Source organism: Thermobia domestica, chromosome 6, assembly GCF_964235325.1.
Source record: "Thermobia domestica chromosome 6, izTheDome1.hap1.1, whole genome shotgun sequence".
In the NCBI taxonomy this organism is placed as follows: Eukaryota; Metazoa; Arthropoda; class Insecta; order Zygentoma; family Lepismatidae; genus Thermobia; species Thermobia domestica.
Genome location: NC_137459.1, coordinates 242734992 through 242754458, shown reverse-complemented (window position 1 = coordinate 242754458; position 19467 = coordinate 242734992). Strand labels below are relative to the sequence as shown.

General features: G+C 36.9%; 1 protein-coding gene across 3 annotated transcripts in view; it reads left to right on the top strand.

Annotated features, from left to right (window-relative positions):
* LOC145688447 (uncharacterized) overlaps positions 1-19467 on the top strand; it is a 97060-nt gene that overhangs the window by 35841 nt on the left and 41752 nt on the right. For all 3 annotated transcript variants that reach the window (XM_081762682.1, XM_081762683.1, XM_081762684.1), the window contains exons 3-4: positions 1711-1902; positions 17360-17529. In XM_081762682.1, the coding sequence (XP_081618808.1) occupies positions 1711-1902; positions 17360-17529 (362 nt within the window). The remainder of the gene's footprint in view (positions 1-1710; positions 1903-17359; positions 17530-19467) is intronic.

Here is a 19467-nt window from a genome sequence, read left to right as displayed (position 1 = left end):
GACGTTTCTTGATCAACAATCAAGGGAAACACATTCAAAATTTGAGCATGTTCCGGTTCGCAAAATGGGAATGTTCTCTTTTGAAAATAACCTCCTGAGTTATTAGTGATAATTACAAAGTTGCTTTAGTAGTTTCTTGTTTTGATGTTTATTTTGCTTACATTCTGAATAAAGGTAATGCGAAGATAGCGTAGGTTATTAAGAAGGAAATTTACCAGGAACACTTCAGGATTCATAAACATTATTTATGCAATGGAGGAAAGTGTTTGAAATCAGTGATGTGTCTACGCGTAAAAATTGACAGTCTACGTTTGTACATTAACAAGTAGACAGTGTAAACAACATGTATGTAGAAAAAACGTAATCAGTCTGATAGGCTATTTTAAACTTAGTCAATATTATAAAGGTCCTAGTGGGTCAGATAAAAAATATCAGAAAAAAAAATTAAGGGATGCACCATATTAATCTGTTTCGGCTGAAACACTACTGTTGGATGAATTCGGTATTAAAGTGGTCAGTTTTTACTTCAAATATGCATTTTTTCAACCTTTGGCCTCACATAATATTTAATTTTCTTCGTACGTACAAGTTGATAAATGTTTTTACGGATCGGAGTATTGGACGCTTATATTAAAGGAAGTGATGTGACTGCAACGGAAGTTATTTCAACACCGTTGATAATGACGAAGGTTATTCGTCGAAACTGTATCGTTATTTATAAAATATAGCCACTTACTAGACAAGTATTTGATTATTACAGAATCCATCTTGTAGTAATATATAATTGGTTATATGAGTGCTATTTGTTTTTTACTTAACTGAGTGTGAAATTAAGTGTTTCACCAAGTAACTTATCTCCTTAATTTTGTTGCACTTTGTAAATAGAATATAAAGCATAAAATAATTATAAATCTTCAGAAACTATTCGTTCAACTCGAACACACGTAATTCCACCTTTCAGTCCTTCCCGCTGGTTTAGTAGCTAGTACGCTTGCCTTTGGTGCGCGGGGTCCCGGATTCAATTACCATTGGTAGAGCCTTAAAATTTGAACGCATATCAGTGGTTTGAAATCGACTTGAAACTGTACGTCCATGCCTTATATAGCCTTGGCGCTGAAAGGGACGCTAAACGTCAAACCAACTAACAACTGCCACCCACCACCATTGTTTCTTGTGTCAATGTATATTGTCAGATTATTGATTCGAATTTATCCTTGGAAGAAATTTTAGCATTAGTCTCTTAAATTTCACTAAATTATTGTGACTTGTCACTCCCTAAAATTGTATTGAAGTATAGAGAAAACGTCCTACTATTTGTTGGTCAGTGGTGTTACCTTGTACACACACTTTAGGAAGCCGTTTCTACCGTCATTTCTTACCCCAAACAGAGAAGTTCATAAAATTATATGTACAAATATATGCAGGTTTACTGGGCTAAAGCATTTTAAGGCTGGCGGCACACTTCATTTCTTATCTTGTCCTTTACACTAAAAGATCCAACTATGGAACGTAAAACTTAAAATAAACATACTTTGCCTAGTCGAGCTAGGCAGGGTTACTAGAGCAATAATAAAGTAATCAGTTAGAAGATGGATACGTTCCAAATACCCGAGCCTATAGTCAAGGAAAGAAATGCCGGTAGAATGTCGTAGAAGTATTTTTTCGTTCGTTTGTAGTTTTAAATGTATTTCTTTCCTTTTTTTTCTTTAGACATGGAGAAATCTTCGTATTCAAATTACCTGGGACGTCCCCAGACTTCATCAAATAGCTACTCAGTTAACTCGACCGTTAACAACACAGCAGAAAGAAATCCTTAAGGAAGAAGGAGTTGAAGTAAAACAAAATAAATTCAATAAAGAAGAGGACGAGGTCTTGTTAGCGAATTGGAAAGAATTTTGTGAGGTAAATATTGTTAAACAATGTTAAATGTAAAACACATCATGAAAATAATAATACAGAAGTCTCGAAAGAGGAGGGATCATCAATTTAAGGATTATCAAAACATTTGTTTAAGATTGAACATAATATCGGGTGGCTCTAAAGTGTTATTGTTTGAAAGCTGCTCATCATATTTGAATGTAACGCTACAGTTCGAACGCGGTAGTGTTCATGTTTCATTTGGTTGGCGGGAGATGTGACTAGTATGCAGGAGCGATGTATTGCCACATTGAACATTTGTAAGTTGAAAATTTGAGGTAACTAAACTATAATTCTTCTGCATTTTGTAACACATTTGTATTATTTTTTTATAGTCAATACAGCATTTTGAAATTTGATGATGTGTGTATATGTGTTTGAACTTGAACACTCTCTCTTTGGAACTATAGGCGCTTCATTCAAATATAATTAGCCACTTTCAAGCAATAAATTTTGCAATCATGAGAAGACTTTAGAAACGTTCTGTGTAATTGATGTGTATAATCTACAGAAATTGCTGTCACTTACAGAAAATACTACCTCTCTATCGTACTTTATACACACCAAAAATGTAGCCTTTTGATACTGGCAAATGTAATTTCAATAAGGAATAGAATATAATTATGGAAAACTTGATTAACAGTCAATGATATATTACAGCGAGTTCATCATGGAAAAGTGACGACTCACAATTTTACCGTTCAGCAATTCAGCTGTTGATAATCTGGCAACGTTGCTGAAAATTAAATAAAGAAAAGCAAATCATAGAATAACATGAATAATTTGAAGCCACGAAATCAAGACGACATTTAAGTATAATAAAAGGTACGGGATATCGCACTAATTTTCTCGCTTCAGGTCCTTAAACGAAACCATATTGTGCTGCATTTACAAATAAGACAATTTCTTGTGAAAATACGAACAAAATTGTAAGGCGTTTTGAGAAAACTTCGCCCAAAGAAAACTTAATCCGAAAAGTAAATTACCTCTTGTATATTTTTCCATAAGAAATTACTTACGCCGTATGTTAGGGTTACTGATCAAATATCTATTTATAAAGTAACAACAAAATTGCATCAGTTGTATTTTACAAAAATGTCAAAAAGAGAAAAAAATCAAAGAAAGGACCCCCCCCCCCTCCAAGAGTAAATTACCAATTGTGGATATTCTCATCGAAGTGATTTACGTAACTGTAGGAATATTAGTGAAATATTTATTTATGAAATATGAACAAAATCACTTGAGTCGTTTTTCAGAAAATCGTCCGATAAATACTCACCCTAAAAACAAAGTACCCACCGTAGATTTTTTCAAAACAAATGAGTTGTGCCATATTGTCAGGTTATTTATGAAATATGAACAAAATCACCTCAATTGTTTTTGAGGAAACGAAGATACGCACCTCAAGAGTCCACCATAAGAATGCCCACCATAAAACACTGGCTATCACCATTCCGCAAACGGACTCACATATGAAATATTTTGGAGTAGGGTTGAGATGTAAGTCATATCCTGAATTACGAATCTTTACTAAAACTTGCTTATCTCTTAATCTTGTCCTTACTATATATAAAACTACATGAGCTGACATAAATTATTGAGCACTTCCTGTAGGGCTACAATGATGAAATTTGGCATCATTGTAGCTTTCCGTAACTAACCCACAGGAAAATTGCCAAAAGTGAATATTTTTAATTTTTAGGAGTCTGAAGGGGGATGAAGAAATTCCCATGCTATTGAAATGGTCGTTTTCTTGGGATACAAAATCTTATCTTTTAGATAGCTGAAATAGGAAAAGAAACGATAGAATTGTGGGGTCAAGGGGTGCGATGCCGTAGGCCGAGCTAAGACAGTGTGTAAGGGCGAAGATCCCGGATGGACAGATTCAGGAAATATGAAGAGCAAGTTCACGAAATACACTGTTGATGCAAAGACCGATACATAAGAAATGCGAGGCCGTAGACCGAGCAGACTCGGGGGCCTGGGGGCGGAACCTCCAGCTAGCCAAAGGCTAATCCTCTTTATAAAGACGAATGAATTACTCACAAGCAAGAATTCACTCACGTTTTATTCCACAAAAGTTTGTCCGAGAAAAAATCAAAATGAGTTTGGTTTGCACGGGCATTGTTTGTTGTATCTTAGCTCCGGCACTGGACGATGATTGAACTCTGTGTAGAGAGGTTGAAAAAGCATACCGGAAAGAAAACTGCTCACTGCCTACTGTATTCAGCATTCACACATTTAGGAACCTATATAGCTGATATTTTCCTCATGTTCTGCCACAAACCTGTGTGCTCAGCACTTCGTCAGAGGGTGTTGTAATCTTTTATATGAAATGTCAATAGTTTCTGTAATACACCTAAGGTTTTCGATTCTGCAGTACCATATCATGGATACCATCAATGTTTTCTGTGTCAACATTGTTGAAGGTGCACCGGAGCGAAGTTCATCATCAATGCACATTGACTCGTTTTGAAATCTGCAACTTTATTTCCTACAGTAACATTAGAAGTTGCAAGATTCTTCATTGATTGACACATATCAAAATGAATTTTTTGGACAATTTTCTTGTAGAGGTATTCGATAAGTGCTCGGTTTCTCGCCCGCTGTTCCTTAGTCATGCCTATTCAGAGGACCGTTCTATCGATTTGCAGCAAAAGTGAATTGTAGGGCCAGTGATGTAGGTGAGAACTCCTTATGCATTATGAATAAAATATTTTGTGCTAATTTTGACTATCCACATCAATAACAGTAATCTATCTATATTATAAAAGAGAACGTACAAAACCTTTGTTCCCTCATCACGCTAATACGGCTGAACCAATTTCTTTTATTTTTGGGGGGTTATTAGGATTTGGACCCTAGATGGTTTTTATCATATCACTTTAATTTTTAATTACCAGTGTCTTGAGATAATTGACCATTCAAGTGTCCATACGTACAAATCCTTTGTTATTAGTTCATCATAGGTATAAAAATAAACGTATTTATATGCAACCCGCATGACCGTGTCACTCGGCGGGTTAACATAAATGACAGGCGTTTTAATGTTAACATTTACTGCAATTTGAAAGCGAAAAAGTAAAAATTATCTAAGTAACAAAGTTTATTGCGTTCCGGGGTGACCGCAGCGAAGCGGGTCACTCGGCGGGTTAACATAAATGACAGGCGCTATAATGTTAACATTTACTGCAATTTGAAAGCGAAAAAGTAAAAATTATCTAAGTAACAAAGTTTATTGCGTTCCGGGGTGACCGCAGCGAAGCGGGGTGAACGCTGCTAGTCTGTATTATAAAAGAGAACGTACAAAACCTTTGTTCCCTCATCACGCTAATACGGCTGAACCAATTTCTTTTATTTTTGGGGGGTTATTAGGATTTGGACCCTAGATGGTTTTTATCATATCACTTTAATTTTTAATTACCAGTGTCTTGAGATAATTGACCATTCAAGTGTCCATACGTACAAATCCTTTGTTATTAGTTCATCATAGGTATAAAAATAAACGTATTTATATGCAACCCGCATGACCGTGTCACTCGGCGGGTTAACATAAATGACAGGCGTTTTAATGTTAACATTTACTGCAATTTGAAAGCGAAAAAGTAAAAATTATCTAAGTAACAAAGTTTATTGCGTTCCGGGGTGACCGCAGCGAAGCGGGTCACTCGGCGGGTTAACATAAATGACAGGCGCTATAATGTTAACATTTACTGCAATTTGAAAGCGAAAAAGTAAAAATTATCTAAGTAACAAAGTTTATTGCGTTCCGGGGTGACCGCAGCGAAGCGGGGTGAACGCTGCTAGTATATATATATAATTGAAAATCATTATTTTTGTGACTTTAAATCTCCTGAACCGCCCTACCAATCTCGATCAAATTTGCAACATGGATGATGTTCGAAACTGGGCTGGTTTTAGGCTATTCAGTTTGGCGGTAGAACTGAGGGCTGGGGAGGGGATGGGGGTATAGAAAAATAAAACTTAATAACTCCTGAACCACTTAACCGATCTTGATCAAATTTTCCACATAGATGAGACTCAGGCTTGGGATCGTTTCTATCATTTAAATTTGACGTAGCAACGTAGGGGAGGAGGAGCGGGGATATATATATATAAATCAATTTATATGACTGAAAGTGGCTATATTTGTAACTTAATAACTCTTGAACTATCCGACCGATCTCACTCAAATTTTCCAGATACATGAGGATCGGATTTGGAAACATTTTTGTAATTTAACTTTAACGGTAGATCCTAGGGAAGGGGAGGGGACGTATAAAAAAAACTAATAAAACCCAATAACTTTTGAACCACCCAACCAATCTTGATCAAATTTTCAATATATATGAGGGTCGGGCCTTGGGTGTTTTTTATCGTTTTACTATGACGAGCCAACGTACGGGAGGGGGAGATATATGTTAAAAAAATTAATAAAAATGACTGCCTTTGTGACTTCATCACGTTTGAACCACCCGACCGATCTCAATTTATTTTTCAACATACATGAGTTTAGAGGCAGGGATTACTTTAGGTTGTCCATTTTGACGATGCAACGTAGGGGAGGGGGAGAGAAATTTAAAAATGATCAAAAATGACCGATATTAGTTTTGAATCCACAATTTTCGGTGTCGATGAGAGAAACAGTAACACTTTCGATGCTATTTCAATCCAAGTTCAGCCCTGATAGTTGGGAAGGGGGGATACAACGTCTGGGAGGGGGATAAACATTTAAAAATGATTGAAAACGACTACTATTAGTGCCGAATCCATAGTTTTAGGAGTAACTGAGATTAATAGTGACAATTCTGATGTGTGCCGCAACACAGAGGAGGGGAGCTATGTATACCGTAGGGGAGGAGAATTTAAAAATGATAAGAAATGGCCGATATTATTGTTGAATCCATAGTTTTCAGGATCGGTGAGAGAAACAGTGATACTTCTGATGCTGTTTCAATTCAAGTTCAGCCCTGATCGTTAGGGAGGGGGACGGCATAACGTAGGGGAGGGGTATAAACATTTAAAAATGATCGAAAATGACTAATATTAGTTTTAGGAGTAGCTGAGACTAACAGTGACAATTCTGATGCCGTGTGCCGCAGCACGAAGGAGGGGGAGGGGAGCTCTATATATAATAATAATCGAAAATGACCAATATTAGTGTCTGATCCATAGTTTTCGGAATCATTCAGATGAATAGTGACATTTCCGATCAGATTTAATTCCAAAATCAGCCCCGCTACCTAGGGGAGGGGGAGAAAGAGAGATATAAAAATGATCGAAAATGGCCACTAGCACTGTCGAATTTATAGTTTTCTAGGTCGCTTAGATGAACAGTGATACTTCTGATCCTGTTTAAATTCCAATTCAACCCCTGGGAGCTCCTCCGTGGATAAGCGGTTAGCGTACGCGCCTGTGGCGTGGGAGACCCGGGTTCGATCCCCGGCAGAAGCTCATGTGGTTCGGATTCCACGTTAATCAGTAGGTCCACGTCTCATATAGCCTCGCTGCTGAACGGGACGTTAAACTCCATTTCAACCCCGCAACTTGGGAGAGGGAGAGGATGAGATATTTAAAAATCATCTAAAATGACCGATATTAGTGCTGAATCCACATTTTTGGGGGTCGCTGAGATGAACGATGACATTTCCGATGCCATGGCCCACAACATGGGGGAGGGGTATATATATATATATATATATATATATATATATATATACAGTGAAACCTGTCAACTTGGCCACCTCTCTAAGTTGGCCACCTGCTTATCTTGGCCTAGTTCGTCTTGAACCTGCATTTTCCCATAAGACATACGTTACTTACTACTCTATAAGTTGGTCACCTGTCTATCTTGGAAGTTGGCCACACTGAAGCAATGTTTACCCTATGATGATGATAATAAATTTACCTGTGTATCTTGGCCACGCAAAATACAGTTTTGTTATTTTTCTTAACTCTTGAATTCCCATATGAGAGGCAAATGTTCTGTATTTGTGACTGGACGCAAAGAAGCATAGATTCGCACGATTTGTTCTTGGAGGTCAATGGCCAGAACACTACCCTCATAAAGGGGTGGTGAAGGAAGGTGTGAATAAGAAAAAGCACGTACAGGAATTCAGGAAATGGTTGTACGTATTTGTTTACCCTGTCTGTTTTGGTAAAACCATTAGCTATATCAACTCCTCTATTCAGTGGGGAGCTTTAGTAATTCCGCAAAATTCTCAAGGTTAAAACTAACCATCTCAATTGTCAACTATTGGCACCTGTCGGTTTGTCAATAGATAGCGGAGTTTTTGAGGTATGAATTCCCTGAAGATTTTCTCAAAACATCTTTTGCTCCGAGGGAAACACTTCTAGCTCATTAACAAGAGGTAGTTAACTACAATATTAGAATGTGCATATCTGCCAAAAAGAATAAAACAAATACGTCTAGAATTAACCACCATTCAGTAACAACTGAAAAGAAGTCATGTAAATTGTGTATGAATTTCTCAATTTATAACTTAGCTTTTCTTGTTTTCAATCTGAAATGAAATGAAATCTTTAAGTTTTACGTCCCACGGTTATGCCGGTGAGGCTAAAGGAGACGGTGATGATGAGAGATGAGTGAAATGGTGGAATGAAGAAAGTGGGAGGAAACGGGAGAACCCCGAGAAAACCCACGAGCACGGTGTTTGTCCACCACAAAGTTCACTTGGCGGGGGCTGGGATCGAACTCGGGACCCCAAGCACCAGAGGTGAACGCTCTACCACTGAGCCACCGCGCCCCCCTGTTTTCAATCTGAATAACTCGGTGTGCTATAATATCAATTTCAATAAACTGTGTACATACGCTTCTATTTCATGGTTGTTTGTGTTATTGTTTTCAATCCGAATAATCCAATGTACCAGACTAGTTTTCAGGAAGAGAAAGATATGCACATATATTAAACATACGTACTATAGTAATATTTTCTAGTACTGTATATTTTTGATTACTCTATATACATTATTTATAAGTAGCTGTCGTGCCACTGCTTATTAAACTTTTACAATCAAGTAATACTAGAAATCCTATTCTAAAAATACATAAATCACGCTTATTTTCTGTAAGTTGGCCACCTGTCTAAGTTGGCCACTTTTCGATGGAACCGATGGTGGCCAACATAGACAGGTTTCACTGTATATATATATATGATCAAAAATGACCAATATTAGTGTCGAATCCATGGTTTTCGGGGTCGCCGAGATGATCAATGATCTTTCCGATGCTGTTTAAATCGATGTCATTAAAAACGAAAACATCATATTTCACGGGTACTAAACACATGAGATCGGAGTTGTGCATTTAAGCTTTCATTTCAACCCAGCAAAGCGGTTAATATATGCTAGTATTTCACTAATATTTAAAACAAAAGACAATAATAATAATAATAATAGTCACTCCATAATAATACATTACGGTATTTGTTATAAGTTAAATAGCATTCACTACCTTTTGTGACATCAAATCCATTCGAATTAAAACAATCCATTCTTTATAGGAATAGCTCATTATCTGGACTTTTAGGCTTCCAAAACTGTGCTACATTTAAGGATTTAAAGTCTTATAGAACTGGTATATCTGTCCGTTCTTCTGTTTTATGAACTCAGTGTCTTAGAATAGATTAATTTACTCCCCTGAACCTCTATTCATAATGAAAATGTTAGAAATCAACCATTTCTGACTTAACGTTGATCACCATAGATTAAAAACTGAAATAGATAACGGAAAGCTGCTTCTTGAAATGAATTTAGCATCCCAAGGATAGAATTTTTCCTCAGCTTTATATTACCCTATTCAAATTTAACGGGTAGTAATTTTTCTTTTTTATTATTTTATTTATTTTTTAGTGATCGCCATGAAAACATGATAATAGATAGCTAGAAGTAGTTTCTTTTTATGGATTGAGTATCGTAGGAACAAGTCCTGTTTCTAGTCTTATCTTTATAGAAATACTGGAAGCTGTAGAAATCTATGGACGTTCGAGTTTCAATTCTGATACTTTTGGTTCGAAAACTGTAATGCACTCACTATGTAAAGCTCATGGGATTGCAGGTTACTGATTCGCGGGTAGACACCACGTGTGTTCCACGTTCCCCACAGCGCTCAGCGATGGCTGCAATTATGTGTGAGACGTTGTGGAAAGTGGCTGTGTGAGTGATTCATGTGAAATGCAATGTCGTCGTGAGCAGACGACATTCGAATGGGGCATGGTGTTGAGTGCCTGACACATGGGACAATCGATTTCGGATCTGGTGCAGGAATTCTGCTTCTCATGTGCAGCTGAGTCCAAGGTGAACTTAATGGGTGGATGAAGGCGTCACAGGCCACATCAGACACAATACCGGTCGTCCCGCCGCCCTAGATAGCCGAGACCGGCGACACCTGGAACGAATGGTCAACAGAGCAAAGGTGCAAGAAATCATGACCCAATTCAACACTGGCCACGCTAGAAACGTCTCCTAGTGGACAATCCGTCGGAACACGCATGCCGTCGGGTATGTGAGCCGTCGCCCTAAACGAATGCCACTGCTCACCCCGCGTTGTCGAACACTCCGGCAGCCTTTGCCATCGATCACCGTGGATGGACACTGCAACAGAGGTGTGCCGTCATATGATCCGACGAGCCACGCATCAACTGTACGGTGCCTAAGCAAGGCATTGTGTGTGTTTTCACATGCCAAGAGAGTGTGCTCCGGGACGGTTGGATATCAGTCATGGTATGGGGCGCGTTACGCTGGCAAAGAATGGGCCCCTGGGTGTCCTGGAAAACACGTTAACTGGTCCGTATTATCGTCAGCTTCTCGGAGTCCAGCACCCGTTTGTGGTCTTGCAACGTCCTGATGATATTGTGGTCTTTCAATAGGACAATGCGCCGTCACATCGCTGCAATGTCGTCCTAGATGGTTCGGAGAATATGCAGGGAAGATCCAGCGTCTGAACCGGCCACTTCGGGTCCCCGATATGAACATCATCGACCATATCTGGGATGCCTTTAAACTCAGTCTCCGTGCATATTCTCGGCCTATGAACAGGCCGCAGTTGGCTGCCGCTTTCAGACTGTGTGGTGTGAACTGCCTCCGGAGGTGTGCAAGGGCTTGCAGACTTAATTCCACGCCATATTACTGCGCTCCGCAGGACCAGAGGGGTCCCACCAGATATTAGGTGGGTTTCCCATGAGTCATGCTAAAGAGAATGCTTTCATATGGACTCAGCGTCTGAAGAACACGTTCTATCTTCCATTGCAATGAAAGTTATAGATGTACCACTTTCGGTTTTAAAATTAAACTTCATAGTTTGGAAATTTGCCGTTGTTTCACAATACGCAACGCAGCTCCACGTATAACGAATTTCCAAGAAATCGGTTACTATTACCATTACCACTTTTACCTTTCTTATAATGTCAGCCTGTACTGTTTATTTAACCCAAGATGCTTTAACCTTAAAAGGAAGGGAACTTTTCGTCGTAGTCATGTTTTCAAGTAAATCCTACACCAACTCATGTTTATGAATTTCTTTGCTATATCTCTTTGAATAGAAATCAGTCAGTCCATTCAAGCGTTGTTGTTTCGTGAATGTTCTTAAGTGTTGATTATTATTATTATTAGCTTTGAAATGCAGCTGTAATAGAAATGGAGAGGAAAAATGCGGTAGGATATGAGGTCAGTGACCAGCGCCGTAGCATTTGGTGCAGGCACTTACACAGGAATTTATTTTGGGAGGTTTTCGAAGGTTTCGGGGGTCTAAATTCAATGAGAATAAATTACATAAAAATTTGTATAATTACCCCTGAAATTAGATTAAATTTACAGAAAAGTCGGGATTTTGTGGGTAAGGACCTATCATCAGGACCTATCATCTCCTGCGTACGTCCCTGATTCGGCGCGACAATGTTTGGACCGATCGCTCCAGTCTTAATGTAACATAATAAGCTATTGGCGAAGTCACTTGCTTAAACCATCTGTAGAAACTTGTAAAAAATTTTACAAAATGATGATTGATCATCTTTAAATATTTTTATTTCCAACAATGAATTAGAAAGAGTAAAATATTATTTTTCTTAAACAGTTTATCTCTTACTATGGCGTCGGACCCATATAGTATGGGGTCTGGGACAAACACTTCAGTTGCTTCACTCACGAGTCGCCTGCCTATTCAAATTACCGTCTTTCAGGACCTATAAATCATTATCCACATATCCAACCAATTCAGTATTTGAGACCAGCTCTTCCAAAGGATGATCCGTCAAGGATCGCAAAGGATTTCGTTTGATGACGGCCTAGAAATCAAGTAGGTTTTTGTTAGTATATTAGCTCCTTCTGCGAGGCCCTCGTCAATGTATCAAGAATACTATAATCCTTGCCAAATGCGCTAAGATTTTACCACTGCACTAAAGTCAGAACATAGGTCTACCTAGTGTAAGATAGGGCTTGGTTTGGTTTAAATTTTCAAAACAAATCAACGCTACTTAGAATTTACAAATAGTTTGTGCCAGAAACTATTACGTTGTGCCAAAGTTTCTAATTACATGGTTAATTTGCGGTGAATATTGAAACTTGTCAAGGAGCACCAGGGAATAGCGACACAAAGTTCACGAACTACTAATTTAAGGTGCACTAAGGCAGCAAAAATGGCTGTGGGACTGAACATGAAAAAGAATGAGATAAAAATCAAGCACTCACTGGAAGTTCAGCTGTTTGGTAAAACGTCCGAGCACGTAAAAATGAGGAGGAACCATTTTGCGAATTAAATATTTTTCCCAGCGGGGAATATATATATATATATATATATATATATATATATATATATATATATATATATAGAGAGAGAGAGAGAGAGAGAGAGATGCCATAACAAACCACACAGTTGCGTGGTGTACATACTACTTCATAATGTTTGGTCGCATTAAGGAGAATACAGAGCTATCTAGGGTACGAGAATATAGAATTTCCAGTACATACCAGGACACCATCGGTTAGTGATTCGGGGATCAACGCAGAAAACCGGTACAGTGATTGAGATGGTGTATTCTCTCGAGTTTTGGGCTGCAAACAGCAGAAATCTCAGTAAACATGATAAGAAATTGGAAGACAAAAATTCTGTGAGAAAGAGAGGTTGCGTGTTAGGAAGAATGATCATTTCAGGTTCTGTTGGTTGTTACCTTGGCCATAGTGCTGAACTACGCTGGTTCCTCGTGAACTTATGGATCTTCTAGACTAGCTAAAAGAGTATCTGAGAAAAATCAAAGAATATCACCACAGGGCCTCGGTGCGAGCACTGGAAACTCTCCTGCTTATCCAGCCAGTTTTTTTTTTCGATATGCTCGATTCTGACAGATCCTAATACTTCTGTGGAGAACGTACGACTCCGGTGGGTTAAGCTTGCAGTATCTGTTAGTTCCCACCTTTACGCAGGTCTTAATAGATCATGATCATCTGTTAAACAGCCAAGTCCGAAAGTAGTCGGGGGTCTATAAACGACCCAACTAGGCAAGCTGGACAGCTGCTGTCGTCGAAAATAAACCAGGTAAAGTGGATATTTTCGTAAAGTAGGAGGAGTTTAAAAGAAATCTTTCTGCTTTATTACAGATTATACAACAGTTTATGAGAATGTCACATTATGTTAGGTAAATGGAAATGAAATAGTATTAACCAGCGTTATTTTCTTCAGTAGGTCACAGCTCTCCAGGAAAGAAAGTTTGTTGCTTGCTTTAATGAACATAGAATAACATAAACATCAATTGGAGTGGATCAGCAAGTTGCATCTTATAAATCTTACCAGTTTCAATCAATAATCTATGATTAATCTTTGTTCATAAATAATGCACACATACAGATAAAAATAAACTTTCCATATAATTGTCCACTGGTTATATCGATTATCGGTAAATAGTAAATAAGCAGTCAATATGCATTCAATCTAACAATGTGAATCAAATATTCACATCTATTTATAATAGAATGACACGTGCACACGTGGAGAAGTGGTTTGTATGACGTGATATTTTCTTAACTAACATTAAAATCAGAAATGGTAATAGATTTCTACTACTTCCAGTTATAGTTGAGAGATTAGAGTGAAGACGGAATATATTCTTGGGACTTGCAGAAAATCACTTCTTGCTGTCTATGACCGTTTTTATGTTATAGTGGTTACCATTAAATCCGGAAGTGGCCGATTCTCTGGCACAAGGAACCGCTTCTCGCTATCTATTACGGTTCTTATTCTGTGGCGATCAACGTTAAATCCTAAAATGGTTTACATCTATAACTTCCAGTTTGAATAGGAGGGTAAGAGACAAAATGATACATATTCTTAGAACGCTAAATCGATTAAAGAAAATTTTTTTTGCTATCTCTCATAGGTTTTAATTTATGATTTTTTTCATCAATATTGAGTTGTAGTGGATTTCTACCGCTTCCTGTTTTAGTCTAACGTAAGAAGTATATATATAAATTATATTCTTGGGACGCTTAATTGATTGCAGAAAATCACTTCTCAATATATGTTTCCGTTTTGTGGTATAGTGATCAACGTAAAAACCGGCAATAGTTTGTTTCTATCACTTCCGGCTTGAATACTGCTTCCGTAAGGGAACTCGATTTCCACTCACAAAGTTTGGTGGTGATCCGTCAAGTAGTTTTTGGAATGGTTTCGACTCGCAGACGGACTGATACCCGGGGCAGGATCAATATATAACGAAGTTTTGGTAAACCAGTCCCCTTAACAAGATTTGTTTCTAAGTGTAGTACTTTTGTGTACAAAATAAAATATATTCCCTGTTTCTGTTCTCATGAACATTCGAAAAAATTCTGCATGAGGAAAAGGTTACCCCTACCGGGGATTGAAATTTTCTTCAACGGGGGCATAAATTTTAATAAGGAGGAAATTCCTAGCATTCACATGTCAATTCACACAATAAATAATAAACACTTTAACCTATTTTAGTAACAATTTAGTAGCCTTTAAAGAAAATATGCTCAGCTTATTCGTTTCCTTTAGGTTTGGAAAATCGTTGGATACAAATGACAATCAATCAACGACTTTCTAAACCGTCACTTCTCCTGAAGAAAGAAAGGAGGAAGTAAATGGTAAAATTAGAAACTGTAAACCAAGAACAGCGGAAATTTTTTTTTTTAAAATAAATAAAAGGACCCAGTGGGATTCGAACCAGGTTCAAAAGTATTGAATCTCAGCAGAAAAAAAGAACTTACATGCACACCCATCGAAATAACTGTAGAGCTACCTTTCAGTTGTATTGATAGCTAAGGAACTCCTCTAAAACCCTCCTTGTTTTTACATTTCTTTTATCTTTTGTTAAAAAGCGTGTGTGTTTTCTATAAGTACAACAAAGTTTCCTGCACTTGCCAAGGTACTACTTTGCTCCAGGGTGGAAAAAAATCATGATTTTTTTCAAAAAAATCATTTTTGTTGATTTTTTTTTATTTAAATCGATTTTTTTGATTTAAATCAAATCTTTTTCTTCGTATAATACAAGTCGCGAACTGGAGAAAAAAACATTAGGAATTAGTATTAAATGTTAATTATGCCATTTAAGTGAAAGTATTGTGTTTTAATTTTGATTTAATTCCCAATCGTTAAACTATTTCAATCCCAAACAATGTTTCTTAAGCATTAAGGAAAAAGTACAGCAATGTATATCAACATGACACTTTTCTTTTCACGAAAGTTACTGATATTTGGCAGGGGCATATTTTTAAACAATTGGAACTAGCTAGCGGCACGAAATACATATAAAGTACATAAATTTCGCCTAAAATTAACTAACTCACTCTATGACCTATGGAGCCCGGAGGTTCAATGCCATGTTCACAAAAGCTCTCCTGACTTCTATCCTTAGTTAACTGAATCCAGTTTCTATTTTGTATTCTTATTTCTGCGAGATTCATCTTAATATTGCCCTCCCATATGCGACTAGGTATTTCTAATGGTCGTTTTCCGATTGGACTTCCAGTTAAAACTTTGAAAGCGTTCCTACTTTCTTCCATTCTCGCTACAGTCCTGCCCACCTGAACCTCCAAGATTTGATGACCCTAACAATGTTTGGTGAATGGTATAAATTATGCAGTTTCTCATCATGAAGTTTTCGCCATTTCTCATTTCCGTTCCTTTTGGTTCCGAATATTCGTTTCAGGATTTTATTCTCAAATACTTTCAGTCTGCGTTCTTCCCTCAGCGTAAGCGACCATATTTCACAACCATACAGCACAACAGGCATAATTATCGTTTTATATATTTTAAAACTTCAAATTCCTCGACACAACTCGCGATGATAAGAGATTTTGAACTGAATAATAACACGAATTCCCTGCAGGAATTCCAAAACAAAAAAATCAAGATGATCAGTTCCAGAAGAAGAAACACTTGTGATTGTTAAAAATATGTTTTATGTGACGTGAAAAACAGTTCAAATGCGAGTTGTCCGTGCATTTAAGACATCTATACATAGCAGGCACGTTTTTATACTTTTCTGTTGGCTATTTTATTTCCTCTTACAATTTTTCCTGTACAGGCGCGGCAAATTTTCTGCGATCACATCGCAGATCGCGGCATGTTCTGCAATGGGGTCAAGTATCCACTTTATCAAAAGTATTATTCGATATTTTAACGCATCCAAAATTTGTCGTATTACGATCCCGAGGAACTTCTATGTATTTAGTACATAAATTTCGCCCAAAATTTTAAAATCTAATTTTTTTTTTTTTTTTTTTTTGTTTCGGAGAGGGGATCGAACCCTCTAAATACGCCCCTATTATCTGGAAACAAACAAATAGACATGAACACAAAAGAGCTTTCATCTTAAATGTCCATGGTGATTTCCCCGTTGGAACAGAAATTTTAAAACCCTGTGTTACAAAGAGAAGAAAGCAGGATTCACCCGTTACCCGTTCAAACGGGATTTTCCCTGATAGTTCCCACATGATATTCGTTTCATGCTGTGCTTACATACATTTGAGTCTCACTGTATTATGATTATTATCTTCCATAATCGGAATAACAGAAGAGAAACGGGATTTTACTTACTTTCACTTTAAATTAATTCATTTCGGAATTTGATTTAAATCAACGATTTTTATTTAAAAAATCAAGTGATTTAAATCTTGATTAAAATCGTGATTTAAATCAATCCACCCTGCTTTGCTCTGAAACTAGCATTGCATTAAGTAATAAAATATGAGCTGAATATTTCAAACACAAACGACAAAGTATGTTGGGAAGGCTTCAATATCCGAGTCTCTCCCCTTCGAGTGCGTTGTTGCCAAATTAACAGTTTTAAAGGACTTAGTAAAAACTATACAAACTCTAAACAACCATAAAATAAATTTGATCTTTATTATATATATTACAAAGTGCTATGATATTGATATCCATAATCTATTAACAATCTTCTCATTACAGAAATATAATATATCAAGTTCTGCGCCATTTTTAAAATTTGATAGTAAGTTTCTTCCGTATGCGCAAAGGAAGAACTTCTTGATATATATTGGAAAAGGATTACCTGATCGTACTCTTCGTCATATTCATCGAAGGTTTAAAGCTATAGTGCCAGGAATTGCAAAAGGACCGTAAGTATAACAGAATTTTTTAGATATTTTCCATGACAGTTAAGTAATAACTACAGCCCGGATTTATATGCAAAATGCATGTTTATAGTAACATGCGGGAACGTATGGAAAATGTTTTCTTCTTTCCGACGAATTTGCAAGAATTCGTTTGAGACGCATGTGTTGGTGCATATAAATGCATATTTTGAGTGAATTTCGATGTGCATGTATATTTCATAAACTTGGCAGGATACAGCATATTTCCGAATTTTATTGCTGCATACTAGCATATTTGAGAGTATATCAGAAGAAAGTAGGTTATATTTTAATTGAACTGACTCACTTAGTAAACGCAGATGTAGAATAAAATGTTGTACAGAATAATAGAAGGAAGTGTTGTATCCTATCCTAAATTAGTCCACCTGACGTGTCTTGCACACGGTTTCCATTGCGTAGCATAAACAATCAGATGCTAATATCTAGCAGTAGACGCGCTTGTATCAAATGAAAAAAAGTATTTGTGAAGGCTCCATCGCACTTACGTTTCTTCGGGAAATGTTCTAGTACCTTCTCAACCAGTGGAGTTCGTGGCTAGAAGCTGTGCTGTATTAAGCAGATAACTTAAATCAAGTGAAGACAGCTGTAGACTCATTAAGTCCCGATGATGCAACCGCTATTTATGTGTCTCAAAAATGTTTCTCTACAAGTGGCACCGAGAACAAAATTAAGTACATACACAACCACTTCTCGAGAATACCAGAAATTATCAGACAGTTGGAGTCCCGTAAGAATGCTTTGCAGCATTCACTCTCCTTGTTGAGCGAATTATCGCAGACTTTGTTCAGTGAAACAACTTATAGTCTTGCGAAAATAGCGTCAGATAAACTTTGCAAGGTATTAGGCAAAAATCTCGGGTACAAAACAGTCTGTGCCATTGCGAATGTACTTAATGGTGAAAACATGGGATTAGAAGAGAATGTAACACAGGAAGACATTTGATGTTTTTCATATGTACCAGTGACTTCTGCTGATGTAGAAATAAACTTTTCGACCTATAAAACGTTTCTTACTGATAAACACAGAGGGTTGACAGAAGAAAACCTAAGGAAGCTGTTAATAGTTCATTGCAACAGAGATCATAAAGATAAGATATTTTTTGTAAGAAACTGACATTTTATTTTCTTAGTGTATATTTCAGTGCATATGTTAAATTTTTAAAAGCATATTTTAGTGCATATTTTTGATATTTTTCGTGCATATTTGCATGCATATTTTGGAGTTTGTGAATGGAAATCCGGGCTCTAGTAATAACATTGAAATAGTGAATAGGATATTTTTAAAGTAATAAAAATTATATTTACTAATGGACGCTATAGGATACATATTACATAAATGAATAAAAACTACTTACCTCTATATTCTCTTGAAAATGTGAGTTTAGATTATTTCGATCTTCACCGGAAATCTTCGTCACCAACACATCGCCTAGTTACATTGACTTCGAAAAATATCTTAGAATGAATTGATCCTAAGAAGATAAGAAGAAAACTGAATTATCCGAAAAGCAATTGTGATTCTAGTATATATCGTTTCCCCCCCCCCCCCCCCCCGAAGTATTCAGTAATCACTTCCTCACAGAGTTTTGCTCATAAACACTGAATATTAATTATGAGTGTCATTGTTTTATGTTTAGAAGTACTAATTTATGTATATTTAAAAAACAAATGTGATCGCCTTTCCCAACATCAGTCCATTAGTAGTTTATATTCACTGTGAAAGGATAAATCTACGTGCACAAATAAGTTCTTCACGTATTTTGTTCAAGAGGTTAAGGCAGTAAAAACTCATAGATGCGCAAAATCCATGGACCGACGTTGAGAAGGTGACCATTTTTTTTTTTTTTTTTTTTTTTTTTTTTTTTTTTTTTTTTTTTTTTTTCAGACATACTGTACATAATAC